At 31.6% G+C, this 18,035-nt stretch overlaps 1 protein-coding gene across 2 annotated transcripts; it reads right to left on the bottom strand.

The window, feature by feature from the left end:
• Positions 1 to 1,615: 1,615 nt before the first annotated feature.
• Positions 1,616 to 8,822, bottom strand: LOC126653479 (uncharacterized). 2 transcript variants are annotated; one of them, XM_050347383.2, is made up of 9 exons: positions 4,963 to 8,817; positions 4,630 to 4,820; positions 4,453 to 4,524; positions 4,218 to 4,370; positions 3,802 to 3,965; positions 3,556 to 3,703; positions 2,401 to 2,523; positions 2,212 to 2,299; positions 1,616 to 2,126 (listed from the first exon to the last, which is right to left on the bottom strand). In XM_050347383.2, exons 1-9 carry the CDS (start codon positions 8,213 to 8,215, stop codon positions 1,933 to 1,935), a joined length of 4,386 nt encoding a protein of 1,461 aa, XP_050203340.1. In that variant the 5' UTR covers positions 8,216 to 8,817; the 3' UTR covers positions 1,616 to 1,932. The 2 variants fall into 2 exon arrangements, with proteins under 2 accessions (XP_050203340.1, XP_050203348.1); XM_050347391.2 differs by lacking the exons at positions 1,616 to 2,126; positions 2,212 to 2,299; positions 2,401 to 2,523 and adding an exon at positions 2,894 to 3,135 and having other exon boundaries at positions 4,963 to 8,822.
• Positions 8,823 to 18,035: the final 9,213 nt, after the last annotated feature.

Below are 18,035 nucleotides of genomic sequence, written 5' to 3'. Positions count from 1 at the left end.
GAAACTGATTATTATAGTTCCTTTGTTTCTTCATTTTCTTGACACACAAACTAATCTTTCTAATGAAATTCTTCCACTTAGGCCCTGCAACTAACTCAGAAACCTCTTTAACTTTCTTGAATTTCTTCTGTCGCTTTGTTGATTGGCGTTGGAACTGAGGGAGAAGAAATGAAAGCAGTTGCAGCCACTGGTTGAGAAGTCATCAAGATGATCGGAGTCTTGTTGATGCTGTAGAATTGGCGAGTAAGGGGTTTCTTGGGTTCTTGCCATTACTTGAGATGGAGTGAAATTGGAGAAGAAATGTGGACAAATTATACAAGGAAATTTCGAAGAAATGGAAGCAGCCATAGTTGACCACTCATCTGCTTCTTGTTTTTGCCGGCGAAAGGATTAGAAAACACGGTAGCTTAAACGACTTACCTTTATAACTACACGCTTATATTAGAATTAACTTTAAGGGTGTGCATTTGATACTGAAAATATAATCGTTTGATTTTTAAAATCATATCAAAATAGAGAGTAAAATTCAGTTTAACCTAAATATAAAATACCTTTTCTTTTAATTTTTTCAAAAGATAAACGATAAAAATTGATAGATAACTTTTAAAATCAATCGTAAACTAGATTGTGATATGTCATACATTTTAATCATTTAAATACGTAAAAAAATAGGTGAAATTATATCATAATTTTGAAATATTATCAGATAACTCATTGTTTTTTAATTTTATCAATTTTTTTTTTGAATTCATTTTTGTCAAATATATTCATGACTTCTTTGGAATTGATGTGACGTAGTGATATATGTTTATATTTATAAAATATAGCCCACTATGTATTTACAACATTTCCATTAGTTTCAAACAAATCGTGGATATATTAAAAAAGAAAATAGACCTAACAAGTAAAATTTAAAGATCATAATGTATTGGGAAAAGGGTCATCTATGCCCTGAAGGATTGACTTATAAATGAGACGTTTGGAACCTGGTAGTCAAAATTAAGGGCTTGGTTGTTCATTTTTTAAAATGTTGTGGGCATATTTGAACATTTTCGAACATTGAGGATTTAATTGATCCTGAAGGCCAACCTTAAGGGCATATATGACCCTTTTCCCTAATGTATTTGACTAACATGCTAAAGTTATTAGTTGATAAATTCATTTTGCCTAAACAATATTAATATTCTTTAAAAAAAATAGCATTATTCTTTATGACAAATAAAATAGCATTCTTAAAAATTAATAAATTATATAGATATAGTTTTATTTTTTTGGTTTATCAAAATTAAAAATTAAACTAAACTAAAATTTTAGAAATAAATAAACTAGATATATTATTTTCAGGGTCCGGTTCGATTTTTACCAACCAAAAATCACTTTGATTCAATTTGATATTCCTAGCTATATACAATCAAAAACTAGTGGTTAGTAGTGCCATTCCCAGCATGCATAACAATGCAATTTCTTAATCCTGCACCTCTTCAGGAAAGTACAAGATAATTAAAATCTAGAGGGATCTGAGTTTAGGATACCATAAAGATACCGTTTATAAAAGAATTCTTACCTTAATTAAACCATCGCCGTGTACGAAGACAATTGAGAATAGCCACAGAGAGAAACAAAAAATTGTGTTGATTTTTCTTTACCAAACCCCAAAATACAAATGTCACCATTGAGAAGGTTTCAGATTGCCAAAATGGCATCTTTATCGCAACATAACACATTGAAAGAATATTAAAAAAGAAAAGGTAAAAAACCTATCTATTTAACACAATTCTACGGACTGACCGACTCCTATTTTTCAATATTAGCCATAAATTTCTAAAAACAATACGAGTTAACTGACTCTTCCCGTATTATAAAGGTTTAGCAACATAATTACATAGCTTTCTACACTCCGACAAAAGCAGCAACAGTAAAACTAGCCTGGAATCAATGTTGAACTGTAGGCTGTTGCTGCGTCTTGGGAGGAATTTTTGCTGCCATTGAACGTAACTCGTTCGCAATTTCTGTGAAGTTTGGCCTCTCTGATGGTTCTGATGACCAGCACCTTTCCATCAATGATTTCCATTCCAGGTCACAAAATTCGGGCACTGCTGGCCGCAATGTATTGCTCACGATTCCACCTGAATATCATTTTCGGTCAGCTGAGACATGTTTTTTGGCATCAAATGAGAACTATAATATTCACTGTAAAAACATTGAAATTACCTATAATAGCCCCATAATGTAAGTCTGCGTAAGGTTCTTCCCCAGTTAGGAGTTCCCACAGCACAATACCAAATGAAAACACATCGACCTATATTCAACAGGACACGCAAAATTCAACTAGCCAAGTGAGAAGATGCAATTTTTTTTTAACTTGTCGGCATTATTAAAAGAGAAAACATATGCACAAACCTTCTCGGAGACAAGGCTACTGCTACCGTTAAGAAGCTCTGGTGCCATCCATGGAAGAGTTCCGCGAACACCACCTGATATAAGTGTGTGACATTTCACCTTCGACAGACCCAAATCACCAACCTGAAGCAAAAGCAGAACTGAGAACTGAACTGGTTGCTAGATTATATATTCTGCTGTTGCTGCTAATACAGCTACCATAAGCTATTTCAGGTTCAAATGTTCAACCAGCAGTTGTACCCATGTAAATAGAATACGGTAAATATACATCATTTGTTCAGAAAAAGGACAGTTAATTGCTGGAAGGCTATGCCAACTCACAAAAATTTCCGAAGGCAGTATGTGTGAGTGACAATATCTACCTAGAGATAAAAGCGCAACTTCCTTGAAATTCTGAAATAATAATGCAAATACAAAACTCACATACGAGAATGTGCAGAACACATGCAACAAGTTAACAATGATATTATTCAAGATACAAAATACTCAGACTGATTTAGTCCTTCAATTCCTTTTATATCACCTGGAAGCCTTAAAAATACCCACTTGATTAATAGTGCTACTTTGAAGATAAAGCTATCTCCAATTTAACTAGCAATAAATTTGTCAGCAAGCTGCAACATAAGCGCCCATGTGTACAGATGCCGCGATGCCACACCGGCATAGTTGCTCAATCCTTTCAACGACACTTCTAAAAACGTTTGGGTTAATTTTATAAACTTCAAGCGAAGGCAACTGCAAAGCAAGATATAAGAGTATGTTGACATCCAATCTTCAGTTCGAGATTATCCCATCATCGACTTCTCTTTCATAATTAAGATAATATTAAATCTTAGCTTGAAGCTTAAATGAGTCGAAATTACACAGAAAATCCCCATAATTTAATTCTATGGATATTCTTAAATCATTCTAAGTAAACACTAAATTTTAAAGAACCAGCAATAGTCTAAATAGTTATCCCTCTATTCTTGTCAGTGTAGCATTAAGCGTCAAAGGTAGTTTTACAGCATTCAATAATTTCTAGTGGTCCAATTTATACAGTAAATGAGATAGAGCAGAGCACCAAAGAGGAGCAAATTTCAACAAATCATAAAATTTTAATAAGCCAGGCTTGTCAGCCACTAAACTCGCACTTATTTATATCTATTAACTGACCTTGCATATTGGGCGGTGAGGATCTCGAAGGTTGACAAGTAAATTATCACTCTTCAAATCAAAGTGTACGATGTTCTTCCCATGCAAGTACTCCATTCCAAAGGCTACATCCATGGCAATAAGCAGTCGCTTACGCTTGTCAAGGCTCCTGATAGCAATCTTTATGTCATTCTGTATATGAAGCAAACGGAAAATTGCAGGAAAATGACACAAAAAGACAAGAAAGAGAGCAAAAGGAAGAAAAACCTTTCATTCTTCTGCAAAGCATTTCTTAAAGAACCGTTAACCATGTATTCAGTCACTGTTGCTACAGAGCCTCCAGGACCATCAAGCACAACACCATAAAAAGCTACCACATTTGGATGGTGCAAATCAGCAAGCTTAATTGCTTCATTCCAGAAATCTTCTATCTGAAATTATGATAATACCAGCAAACAAAGTAAATTTAATACCAAAGCAACATAGCATTAACAAGTTGAAGTGGGAGTATCCCACATTGGTTGTGTATGTGAATGGACATGTGTTTAAATATTGGTTGGGCACCTCCCCTTAACACCAATTGGTTTTAAGATGGAATCTAACAATCCCAGGAAAAAGTAAATGATGAAGAGACAGATTTAAAAAAAAAATCTGTAAAAAGCTGGAACGTAAATAACACAAACCATGCGATCCTGTTCAGAAGGTTTCCCAGCAAAACACCTATCATTGATCCGTTTAATTGCAACATCAGTACCCCTCCACTTTCCGTGATATACAGTGCCAAAGGTGCCAGAACCCAATTCTTGCAGTTCTTCAAGGTCATCAGTCTTTATGATCTGCCAAAAGAAAAAACTCTTTGACATAGATAGCCACAAAAACACAACACAAAATTAAACAAAGAACTATTTTTTTTTCAACCTGCAAGCGACCAATGCCTTCTGATACCATAAATCCAAAATTTAGCTTTTCTGGCCGTTTATTCTTCATATCCTGAGATAATCAAGTACAAGAAAAGATGGAAAAGGCCTGTTAGTTTTCCAGATTAAAAAAAATGATTAAGAAAACAAAGAGACATAAAAAAATATGACTGAGCACCTCAAACTTGGCTTTGTGCTGCATTTCTACATCTTTGTGTGGAACTTCCTTGTCTTGACTTGATCCATAAATTAATTCATTTCTTTGATGAGCCATTGAGTCAGAATTAGTAGTAGCTGATGAGAAGACTGAAGCAGCTACATCCTCAGCTACAGCACGAAGCTCTTGCTTGATACGTTCCTCCACAGAGCCTTTAAACGTAACCAATAAACATAAAATTGTCAAAGCACTGATGATTCCGATCCAGATATGCAAAAATACACAATAAGTTCCACTTATCCATATATACAAAGATACACACACATAAAATATGACATATAAACACTTTCTGACCTTTGGATGGCTGATCTTGCTCTGTATGAAAATCATTCTTTGCATTAATCAGTGGCTTTGAAGATGAATCCCCCATCAACCCTTCTGTCATTAGTTCGCCAGCATTGCTTGAATGGTTCTCGCTGAAACGATCCTTATTATCAAAAGCTTCTTTTTTTGTCAGAATTTTGTTAGGTCTAGGAGGAGGAAGATGAGTATCATGCCTTAAATTCCAAGGGTCCTGGTTGCTGAATAGTGAATTTGAGGAATCCTGAACATCTTCAACTCTGCTGGATGGCACATATAATGCAGCTTCCATTTCCGTAGGACCAACTTTTGGTTGTAACTGTACATCATTTCTCCATTCAACAGGGTAATTCCTATCAAGAGCATAGGCTGGCTCGAAAGCAGAGATTCCAGGGTTTCCATAAGTTAACTCGTCAGAGTCTAAGAGATGAATTCCAATCTTTGATTGTGGATACGGTCCTTGGTTGCCTGAAATAGGCGGTTGTGTAACCACATATGAATTCATTGGTTGAGAATTAAACACATAAGAATCTTCTATGGAGGTAGGCAGTACTTCGTTAGCATGACTTGAGTCGACGACCACTTGAGGTTTGTTATAGGTGGTATCCAGAAGGACATCCATCCCGGCTATCGGCTGGGTTCTGTGATCCAAGATCTCTTCCTTTCTCAATTGATAATCAGGAGACTTATTCTGCTCGTAATTAGCAACACTCTCTGGTGGGCATATCTGGAGAGTTTCCATGAGCCCATCAATTGGCCTTAATTGTTCACTGGATACCCGGGAGTCCTCAACATCTTCTTTGGAACAAACACGAGGCAGTTTACCAGGATAGTCTACTGGTAATTCATGAGCCAAAAGCTCAGAAGCTTTACTTACACCGGAAAAAAGAGGGAAATCACGACTATTAGGTTTGTGCAAAGCTTCCTCGTTAAGATGGTTCTCCGTTGGCACAAAATGCTGCTGGACAGTATCTGCGAGGTGAGACTGAGGAATTGCACCAGTATATCCTATCACACCTACCATACCATGGGTAACTGCAATCTTAAATTGATTGGAATTGTCAACTAAATGTGCTTTCATCCTCTCACTTTCATGAAGGGACTCGGGATTTTGAGAAAAAACAACCGCCTCCGACTGCTGCAAACCAACTTGATGATCAACATGGCTAAACGCAGTGGATCTCGCCCCAGTACCCTGCTCTGGAATGCCATCTGCCAGACCTCCACCTACCATACCACAGTTGACATACTGAGAATTCATAGTCTCTCCTAAAGGGAGGCTATGACGAGTTGTGTTTGAAATAGGTGAGGGACTAACACCACTGTCTCTTTGGTCCTGTACGACAGGATCTGAATGAGCATGAGGCAATGCTTTCTGACACATAAAACAGTCATCCGGTCTCTGAACTTTCTCGGGAAAAACTACCTGTTGGTGAGGTACTGATCCATCTGAGTAGATAACCTGCTCTGTCTGCGGAACTGGACGCCACCCATAGCCTCCACCAATGATTGCATGTGGAAGCTGTGCCTGATAAGTACTGTAACTTGGATCAACAGGAAGCTGGACAATCCTAGTTCCAAAAGTATTTTCATCAGAATAACGTTCCATGTGATTTTGTTGGGGTTGTACAAATTGCTGAAACACAGCTGGCCGCATAGCAACATGAGAAGATGCAGGTGTCATTGTCATCTGCACTGCAGGAATAAATGGACGAGAAGTAACACCACCATTACTGTCATGAATCTGCTGTTGGGTGAAAACAGATCCGGCAGAGCCCATCAATTGACCATTGTGAAATCTTAAATGGGCAGGCATATGCATGTAATCAGCGTGATTTGCGATTTCCTGACGAGAATCCACATAAGTCTGTAACTGGGGTGCAGGTTGTGAAACACCAACCACAGCTTGCTGGAAATCAAACCCCAATTGGTGTTGTGGCACACTAACTGGTGCAGACCTCTCAAATTCAACCTCAGGTTGAGAGGACAAAATTTGGGGAGGACCAGATTTGACAATGGGAATGCCCATAGATGCTGCAGATGAATCGGCATAAACTTGAGGATTAGATTCCACTGGCACAAATTTTGGGTTATTGTCATGAGGAGTTGTTGGGTTCCCACTAGGAGAAAACATGGTGGTTACCGGTGCGCCATTCACATCCACTTGACCAGGACCTGAGCTATCAACAGCCTCAGTCCCACTAAACTCGGAGTTCTGAGTTGAAGTTGCACTAGCCAGACTATCCTTCCTAGCAATAGCACATCCAACACTGTCACCAAACCCGTTTACAGCGTCAACATATCTTTGTCCACTGTCATGTAAATCCCCTAATTGCACCGAGCCAGCTCCATCAAGCTCCATAAGCGAAAATAAAAAAATCCTCAACTTAGCTGAACGATCCTTCCTAATTAACTTCTCATACTCGTCCATCATATTATCAAGATCATCTGGACATGAAACCGATATGAGTGCATCAAGATCCTCGTCAGGAAGCTGATATTTGATAACCACAGGTTGTCCGTAAGTATCCTCCATCTTCTGCGCTAACTCATTGAAACTCGCATCTCTCCTCACGCTAATAATCCTTGTTTGTCCGCCAACATATCTCAACATACCATCGCTTGGTCTAGGAAAAATCTTCCCCCCAAAACTACACAAAAACTTAACCTTCTTCCCTGGCGCGGAGTCATCCCCACCGTCTTCACTCCCATGATCAACCCCATTTCCACTACCACGGCTCCCCAAACTAGGATTGTAACTAAATGGCAAACCTGTTGACTCATTACTGACATGAGCATTAACCCTATTGCTCAAATGGGGAGAACCACCCACCCCAACTACCATATCATTAGCAGAGTGATCAATGGCATTACTAACAACCCTATTGGCAAAACTGGGGCTATAACCAAATCCAACACCTTGGGTATTCACAGCACCCACATTTACACTCCCAACCGGCACAGTCAACCGTGGGGCCCACGGGACAACCCCAGGGGCAGGACTACCATATGCTAAACCTACAAAACCTGTAGCATCAGGCACATTCGCTGGGTAATAAAGAGATATCGAACCATCGGGACTGGAATAAAATTCAGGGTTTCTACATGTTGCTGCTGTTGTTGTAGCAGAAGAAGGAGCACCAGTAGCAGCGGGAACCATGGCCGCAATGCGGGGCTCTTCGGGTAGAGTTCTAGCTACATTAATTGGTCTAAGATCTTTTGGAATGTAGTTCTGATCAAATGCCATTAATGGGTATCCAATCAAGCAAATGAAAAAAGAGAAAGAAAACTAGGGTTTTTCCCAATAGATTTTGGTTTATTGTAACTATACAATCACTAACTCCGAAATCTAAGATAACCCAGTTCAGATAACTCAAAAACACATAGAAAACAACTCATCAAACATCAAAACAGAGAAATGGAGCAAAGATTAAGTACCCGATAACGAGCCTTAAACCCTGAATGTACATATGTATAGCATGAAATAGAGAGACACCCCCACATCAGAGTAGAATCAACCCAGTCGGTGCAGAGTCCAAAATAGCTTTGATACGGGTGATGGGGCTTTATAACAACACAGTGCAAAGCTCTTTATTTTATATATTCAATTCAAAATAAATTATTTTTGTTGGGTTTTCTGTAAAGATCATTTTATTGGGTTTTTTATTAATTTTTTGGCAATTTGAATTGAATTTGTGAGGTTTCGTTTGTCTGGTAATTGGGTATAAAAACGATAGAGAGAGTGGCCGTTTCGATTTGTTTGTTAGTAGTATTTTTCTTGGGTTTTAAGGAACGAAAGAGAAAATTAGAGAAGAAAGGGGTTAGGGCACGTGGACTGTTTCATGCAAAATCCAAATTATAGTTTATTGGAGTTTTTTGATTTAATTTTGGTGTTTTTGTTGTTTGGGAAATCTTGAGATAGTGACAAGTTTGTGAAGGTGACTTAAGAGAGAGTGTTTTGATGTTTTAGTTTAGAGAGTGTAGAGATATTATCCTACCAACAAATTTTGCTAACTAAGATAACCATTCTATTTTAAATTGCACACTAATTAATTAGATTATGTGATCCATTTCATTTGAGTAGAAAATTAAAATGCCAATTTCATTTCATTTTCATTCCAAATCTAACACTATACTCTCCTCCCACCGCCAAACTCTTTCACTTTCGTTCTAACCGTATAGGTCAGTAAAGGGTGATTTCTCGATTTTAAAAAAAAAGAGCAAATAAATTTAAGACTCCTCATATTTATTATAATTCACAGTTTTATACCTCTTATTTGAAAATCAAACAATTTGCTATCTCAGTTTTGATTTTGTAAACGATAAGGCTCTTTTGTTAGTTCTGTTAATAATTTAAAATTTACTTTCAAACGATTAGATACCTCATTTTCAAACGATTTGGTACATCACATTTTATTTTGTTCACGATTTAGTATCTATGTTTAACAGAAGGGCCTTATAGTTTATAAAATCAAAACTGATGTACCAAATCGTTTGATTTTCAAATAAGAAGTACCAAAATGTGAATTATGACAAACGTGAGGGGCGTTAAAATAATTTGCTCAAAAAATCACATTTTTTATGTTTTATCTCCCCCCCCCCCCCCCCCCCCTCGTCTGGGCTAGCGGCGGCGGCGGCGGCGGAGGTGGAAAGATGTAAGTGTTATTTAAATTTAGGTTTACTTAATTTAATTTTATAGTTTTTAATAAAATTTAAAATTAATTATAAAATAAATAAATAAAGATTTTGTTTAATTAAATTAATTATAGTTTTAGTTAGTGTTAATCAAGATTAGTTAGGAAATATAATTATTTTTAAATATATGCACAATTTATAATAATATTAATTAATTAATTTAATTCAAAATTGAATTTGATTTTCGTTGGAATTATGTGATTAATCATATGATTTGATTTGTTTAAAAGGATGCTACCATGTCAACTTAACTCGATTTTTTTGTTGACATGGAAGGTAGGTAGATGCTCTGTTAGCAAAAAATCGGTTTGATTTAAAAAAAATGTCTATAAAAGGTACTAAATATATTAAAACGGGTTAAATGAGCCCGTTTCTAAAGAATGGATATAACTGAGAAAACGCGAAAATATTTGGTATTTTTTGTGACTAAATTTTTATAAATCGAATTATAGCGTAATTTACTAAAAATATAAAAAAATTAAAAAACTGAAAAAATATTTTCTCTAGGCTTAATGATTTAAAAATAATTATTTTTACGACTTTTTTGTTTACGGTCTAAAATTTTAAATTAAAATGAACAAAAATTTAATATATCTATTTATCAAAATAATAATAATTAAATATATTTTTTATATTACTTCAGTTATAGTCATTTCAGTTGTAGTCATCTGTTTATATCGTATGGTATAGTGGCTATACATGTTTATTATTAGAACTAAAGGGCAGTTGGTAGTTGTAATTACTTTTAGGTAGAGTTTGTTAATACGCTTTAACTTTTTGGATTTGATTAATTTACTTAGTATAAAGGATTAGTTGAAAGATTAGTACTGCATTAAAAATAAAAACCAAGAAAGGTCTTGAATCTTGATAGAAACATCCACTAAACTGCGTTGAGAAAAGGTAAATGCAATCGTTTAAAATGATAATCAAAGATTGAATTAGACTAAAGATTCTTGACTTTCTGCTGTCAATTGGAGTGTGGAATACGCGTTAAATCCTGTTTTTATCATAAGATTAGTGTTGCATTAAAATCAAATAGATAGCAACTTCTTTTAAGGCTAGTAATGTTTTTTGGACCACCACATAAAATAAAATGCTCTCTAATAATTTAACTGAAAATTCATCTATGTATTATTTAGAAAAAAAATAATGATTACTCAATATAATTGTAATTTTCTTATATTTATTCACAACGATATTTTCTGATGGACTATAAATTGTTTTACTAAATGTTAATTTTATGACGGAATCCCGACATATAAAAAATTGAATATATACAGCTGTCGACGAATCTAGTCGGCAAATAAGGCGTCAATTTAGCATCTAATTTTACTGACAATTTTAGCGATACATATGGCATGCTTGCTCCAAAAAATGTAAGGGTTATAATTATCGACGAAATTAAATATTTATTGGTAATTCCAGACCAAAATTAAATATCGTTGGTAAGTACCAAATGAGCGTTAAGTGCGTCAAGAATTAACGACATATATATATATATATATATATATATATATATATATATATATATATATATATATATGTATATATCTAATTACATCGGTAAATACCGGCGATTATGTCTATTTATTGGGAATTCCCAACGGCCTTACATGTCGGTCGCTAATTTTTTTAATAAAAGTTGATACTTGTGAAAAGAAGAATGGTTTTGTAATTAATCAAAATATACTAAAAAATTATTAACTAAATTGGAATATATCATCGGAACATAAGCACACAAATAAAACCTAGTGAGGGTCTAATCTTGATGACTAACGCCTCTCTAAGTATATTAAGATCGTAAATTAACTTTTTAATGAAACTAAAAACCTTTTTTTTTCTCTTTAAAGAAATCCTAACCGCCAAGAGTTTTTTTTTATTTTTCTCCGGCTGTCGTCAATGGTTTGATTTTCTTTGTTGACGGTAGTCATCCCTTTATTTATATTATTTTAATTTTATAAAATATAATAAATAGCGATTCTTTTTCATTTTTTTTTTGAGATAAAAATTTCTATTAATCAAAAGCTGATTGATCAGCCAATACATAGAATTTGATAATCGGAAGGACATGCCCCAACCAATTAGATAAACTAAAATAGTCATATGCTACCACATGAGATTTTCTATTAAAACAACATTTATGCATCTCAATTAAGCTAAAGTAGTCATTTGCTATCAAACTGATAATATTACAAAGCAAAGAGTTGTTGTTGAAGGCATCCATTACAACCTTTAAAATAAAGGGAATTAGATTAGCTTCGCTTGCCATGATAATATTAACTTTAATCGCACGACTGCTACAGCTAGCAGCTATAACTTCATCGTTAAAGTACTTAATCACATCTTCTGTGACATATCTCTTCTCTTGAACATTAAAGACATCATCGATATTGACGCAAAACATACCGATATTTGGTGAAATCCGTCGTAAGATGGTGGCTCTAACTGTTTTAGAGATCCAAGTCGCTTGCATCGCAAAAAACAATTTCATCTCTAACGATGAAAAAAAACTACTCTTAATTTCGATTAGATCAGATCTAATGAAATTAAGATACTAGCGATTCTTTTTCATTTTTTATCAACGAAGCGCAATTCAGTTACCAATAAGCGAAGATAGATTGAAGAATTTTCAACAACAAAATGAAATTAATTATGAGCTATATTAATTGTATATATTTTTTATTGTTTGTCTGATGTTTTATTTTGTCATTTTTTTATGAAAAGTTTGTTGTCCTTTCTCTGTGAAAGGTTTGTTGTCTTTTTTTATGAAGAAATTATCAAGTGGTGATTGAATGGAATGCTGTGAGTTTGTGGGGATTGGAGAAGTTTGATCGAAGAGTGATTGCACTTATTTAGCGAAACAATTAGTAATTTTTTTTATTTTCGTAAGTAAAATCTGCGAATCATGCAGCATGTAGTCTGTTCCATGTCAGGTTATCGGATTTAGTTTTCAAATTATCTCGAATTTTTTACAAATGTAACTGTTTCATATTCGATTTAATGAGATTTGATGATAAAAAAAAATCGTAAATTCAAATTCCGTCTTTGCAGCCGGTTTCGGCTGTATAAGTTTTCGGCATTCTACTATTAGCCGACTAACATCTATCTTCATAGAAATTTTTAGGTACACCGATTTATATAAAAAGCAATGATTTCTTATGTAATAAAAATTATATCGAATAAAACAAATGGCGGTCATGCTTTATACGATGGATCTTCACCCCTTTTTCTGAAATTTTTTATAGTTAAGGTTGTCATATGGAGGGCCATTATATACTGTATTGTTTATATGATATTTGCCTTCTTGTTGTTTAAGATGTTTGTATATACTACATCAAAAAAATTAAACTTTGAATAAAAATAATAATTTTAGCTTATTTTTTGTTTTTAAATTTTAATTAAAGCTATAATTGTTCAAATTAAAATAAAAAAGTACCATTTATATTGCTTCGTATTGTTTAAATTTTTCTTTTATCGTCAAAAATTCTAAATATAAAACAGTCTAGAGGGTATATTGAATTTTTTTTCCAGTTCAATTTAAAGAAATGGTTATTGATTGAAATTAAAAACTGAAAGTAAGCTAAATTAAATTGAGATTTTAAATTTTGGAAAGAATAAAAAAGATAGACAAACTTGGGATTTGCAATCCCAGATAAAAACGGTTCAGGATCATGGGAATCAAAACTATGAGATATTTTTCAATAATTAAGCCTATTATATAAAAATGGCAAATATAAAAATTGACAAATGCAAGATCCCGTATGGGTTTAGCCTATTGATTTAGTGAATGGTGAGCAAAGATTGCACTATTGAACGCGGGGAGAGGCAATAATCAATTGTATATACAAAGCTTGGATGAGGATATAGTTAGTTAGCAACGTAGCATGGGCAGTATGAATTTTTAAAATTAGAAAAAAGAACAATGTTCGAGTCAACATGGACGGCAAACATATGGATAAAACGGATATAACCAGAAATGAAGTAATTTATGATTCGGGAGGTGAGAGAGGAGTAAAAACAAGAAATTATATATAAAAAAACGAACAAAAAGATTAAAATAATAATCTTCTGATTTTAAATGATTTTAAAACTAAACATCTTAATTAATACTAGAGCAAGCGTCTGGAGATAAGCAGATTAAGCTTCTTGAACATTTAGATTTTATCTTAACATCCTAATTGCAAGTGAACGTTCAACTTGAAAATCTCACCATCACCTTAACTGTCTATACACATTTTGCTGCAAAATAGTTGAAAAAAACTTGAGAAGTTCAATATTATCAACATAAAGTATTTTGTTATAAATTACTTATTGTGCCTACAGTTTTTATATTTGTTTATTTATTTATTTTGTGCAGTTTTTGAATTTTGTGCTAATTGTCAATCTTTTTGTCTTTCATAATGTTCTGTTCTATATTTTCAAAATCTCATATTTTGTCAAGAATTATCCATATTTTTAAAACATGGCAAAAACTCAAGAGGAATGCTTTTCATAAAAAGGGTAGTAGTATAATTTTATGTCACTTTTCTAGCAGATGTCCAACGTTAACGTTAATTGCTAATGACTATATCCAAAATCGGAAACATCATTTGCATTTAATCATTAAGAAAGAAAAGAAAAATGTCAAATGTAATTTAGTTTAGTTTCCTCACAATTACTAATTATACTATACATTAAAACTGAAAGAAAACGACATCAAATTTACAACGACGGTAGCTAAATACCTATAATAATTGCCGTATCCTAAACAAAAAGCAAAATAAGTAAACTAAACGACATAATGGGTTAAATGCTTGCATTGTGTATATGCAAGACTCAATGAGTTAAGACAAACATTGCCGCCTAACAAGTCAAACAATATCAAAAAGTAACATGTTTGCTACTTATATGTTTTCAAAGTTATACATTAGGTCCTTAAATAGTTTCCATGTTCAGTTACTTTTAAAAATTAATTAATTTGATAAATTATAATATCTTATTAAATTATTAAACACATGTAGTGTTTTGAAAGTTATACCGAGGTCCTTAAATATTTTTAATGTTTACCTATATTTTTAAAAAATAATTAAATTGATAAATAATAATATTTTATTAAATTATTGAAATACATGTGTTTTTCTACTACAGTAGAATAAAATAATAAGTTTAAAAATAATTTCTTATATGATTATTTTATTTTATTAATTATGAATAAAAAAATTATTACTAAATTATACAGTTTGTTGTAATATTATTTAAATTAATTTTTACAATTATAATCTAATTTCATTATTTTGTTAAAAATTTAGCCAATGTTTTATAATTGATTTGATTGTTCCAATTATATTTTAAATTTGAGTTATGAATTCTCATCATATTAAAAATGAAAGTGAAAAAATAAAATTACAGTCAGAATAAGAAACATTATCATAAATTAAAGTTTTATAAAAAAAATTGTATGTTTTGTATTTTTTGTTTGTGAGTCTCTTTTAGTTAGCATATGATCATTAAAATTTAATTTAAATAGATATTTAACTTTTCAAAATAAGAAAAGATCATTGTGTCCAAAATAATTCAATGATATCATTCTATAAAATATAGTTATTAATTTATATATAACAAGATTTAAAAATATTAAATATTACAATTAAAATAATTATATGTTTTTCTATGCAGGTAAAAAAATTAAATAATTAAGTAAAATGCTTTCCTACATAGTAATATGTAAAGTATTAAATAAATTATTATAATTAAATATTAATTTCTTTTATAAAAAAAGTATGATTTTTTTATATATTATTAGCAAATTGTATCACTAATTATTTTCACTACAAATTACTCTAAATTAATGATAATTTCATATTAGTTTTGCGTATTTTAATTTACTTTATTATTTGTAATTCAATATTGATGTTTTTTTTAATAAAAATATAAAACTCTTATTTAGATACATTGTTATATCTTTATTTTTGAATGAAAATAGTATTAAGAAGCTAAGAGAAAAGGCAACACATAATTATATCTAAATAAAATAATATAACTTCAAAAATTAATAATGTCTAATAAAAAAAATTGAAACACTTACAATTTTTTATATTTCAGATAATACTAATAATTTTATGGGTTAATGTCAAAAAAAATCACGAATTTTACACGTTTTCTCATTTTAATCACGCAATTTAAATTTTCTCATTTTCATGCACTCACTTTTTCTTAAATTTATGCACGGTGCTGAGGTGGCACTCATTCATTCATTGGTGTAAAATGACATTCACCTCAGCGAATTACACCAATAGAGCTGTGACACCTCAGTACCGTGTATAAATTTAAAAAAAAAGTGGTAGTTCGTGGATGAAAATGAGAAAATTTAAACTACGTGATTAAAATGAGAAAACATATAAAATTGATAAATTTTTATAATATTAATCCTAATTTTATTAGTAATAAAAAGTCAAAGCAACGCTTGGCTATTTTGCTAGTTGTTAATGATGTTAAAGAAAATTCAACTGTTTATGGAGTAGCTAGGTTAGCTGAGTCATAACCGTGAAAATTGCATTGCTTATATATTTATATATATATATATATATATATATATATATATATATATATATATAGATGACGCATACAGTTGACTTTAATTAGGGTTTTTGTTGAATATTAAGTGTGATGGAAATCCCACATTGGAAAGATATGAGTAGAATGTGGAATATATAAGTGGGATGGACTACCTAACCCATTACCTTAGGGTTTTGGGTTTAATGTAGTGTCCGGCCCACGGTTATATGCTTCACATTCTGGGCCTCATGAATGTATTCTCCCATACATTGCGCTCAACTTGGACCAACAGTTTTTGTTATAGGTGTTCGATCCAACAGGTGTAATTTAAACTGTAGTATACATTGTTCAAATCTAAATGTTCTAGGATGTTAAGATAAAATCGAAATGCTTTAAGATGTTCAAAAAAAAAATGTTATAGATTAAAATTAGGTTTAATGGCAAAAAAAATCCAAACTTTTACGACTTGTTGCAATTTTATCCAAACCTTTAAATGTCTACAATAATATCCAAATTACATTATTTTGTTGCAATAATAGCCAAATTGCACTTTTTATGTTAATTTTTTTGAGTTTTTTGCCATTTCTTGGGATTTTTACTATATTATTATACATGTAAAAATAATAATAGCCTAATATCTTATTTGAAAACAACAAATTTAGCCATCAATTTGGCTATTATTGCAATAAAAAATGCGATTTGGATATTATTGCAACAAAAAAATGCAATTTGGATATTATTACAGAAATTAAAAAATTTGGATAAAATTACAACAAGTCGTAAAGGTTTAGGTTTTTTTTACCATTAGGCCTTAAAATTAGGGATGTGCATGAGTTTAAACAAGTAATCTATTATTATTTACTCAATAAAATTGTTCATATTTTGTATTATTTTATTCTAATTTTTATTATTATTAACAAATAGTGATTTTTAAAATTAATTTTTCTATTATTTTTATTTAAAATTTACTAATGAATCAGTATTTATTGCTATCTATTAAAATATGTTTAAAAATTGAAATTGCTGACTATATTAAATTAAATTGTAATAAAAAATTTATAATAGTAATTGTATTTTCTTAAAATATATGAAAATATAAATTGGACAATTGTATATGGAGGAAGTATTAAAATTAATGTGTATTTAAGAGTTATTTTACCTTTAAATAAAAAGTGTACTTTCTTAGAATTTTATGAAACAATTGATTTATTCAATGAAAGCAATAGTTTTTTCATTATATTTTGTTGTTAACTAATATGAATCATGTGTAATGATTATAATATTTATAAGCATTTCTTATTAGACTTAATTTATTAAAAATTAAATTGTAGAATACAGAAATTTACATTATCTGAAAAATATATAAAAATATATTATTTTATTAGACTAATATTGTATTTTAAGGAAATTTAATAAAACAAAAAGTTACTTTGAAAATAAAAATAAAAATAACTCTAAAAACATTTAAAATTAAACTCAAAGAAGAACCATATCCATGACAAGAAACACCCCTTATGTTAATCTTGAATTTTTATTTTACTAGAATCAAAATCAATTACTATGTGATAATTTGATCATTTCATGACCAAAATAATGAAGAAGAAAAGATAACATGCAGGATTATCCAACATATATACATATACATTTTTTATATAAAAAGAACATTTAACATTTATCTATATTTACATATTGCCACGATGCTACTATAACAAAACTACATCTATCATCATCGTTAATGCTGTCTCCATCTAATCGGCTAATATCCACAACCATTGTAAAACCATAGCCATGGAGAAAACTCGGGCGAAAAATTCAAGTTAAATTGTAAAACCCTAACT

Source organism: Mercurialis annua, linkage group LG1-X (genome assembly GCF_937616625.2).
Source record: "Mercurialis annua linkage group LG1-X, ddMerAnnu1.2, whole genome shotgun sequence".
Taxonomy (NCBI): Eukaryota; Viridiplantae; Streptophyta; class Magnoliopsida; order Malpighiales; family Euphorbiaceae; genus Mercurialis; species Mercurialis annua.
This window is presented reverse-complemented; position numbering and strand designations above follow the sequence as displayed.

What these genes read in the sequence shown, in the direction of transcription:
- LOC126653479 (XM_050347383.2), bottom strand. Translation starts at nt 8,215, where the DNA reads ATGGCATTTGATCAGAACTACATTCCAAAAGATCTTAGACCAATTAAT. An exon ending in CTTCTGAACAGGATCGCATG is followed by an intron (nt 3,966 to 4,217) that starts GTTTGTGTTATT and finishes TCATAATTTCAG; the next exon opens with ATAGAAGATTTCTGGAATGA. An exon ending in GCTTTGCAGAAGAATGAAAG is followed by an intron (nt 3,704 to 3,801) that starts GTTTTTCTTCCT and finishes GATTGCTATCAG; the next exon opens with GAGCCTTGACAAGCGTAAGC.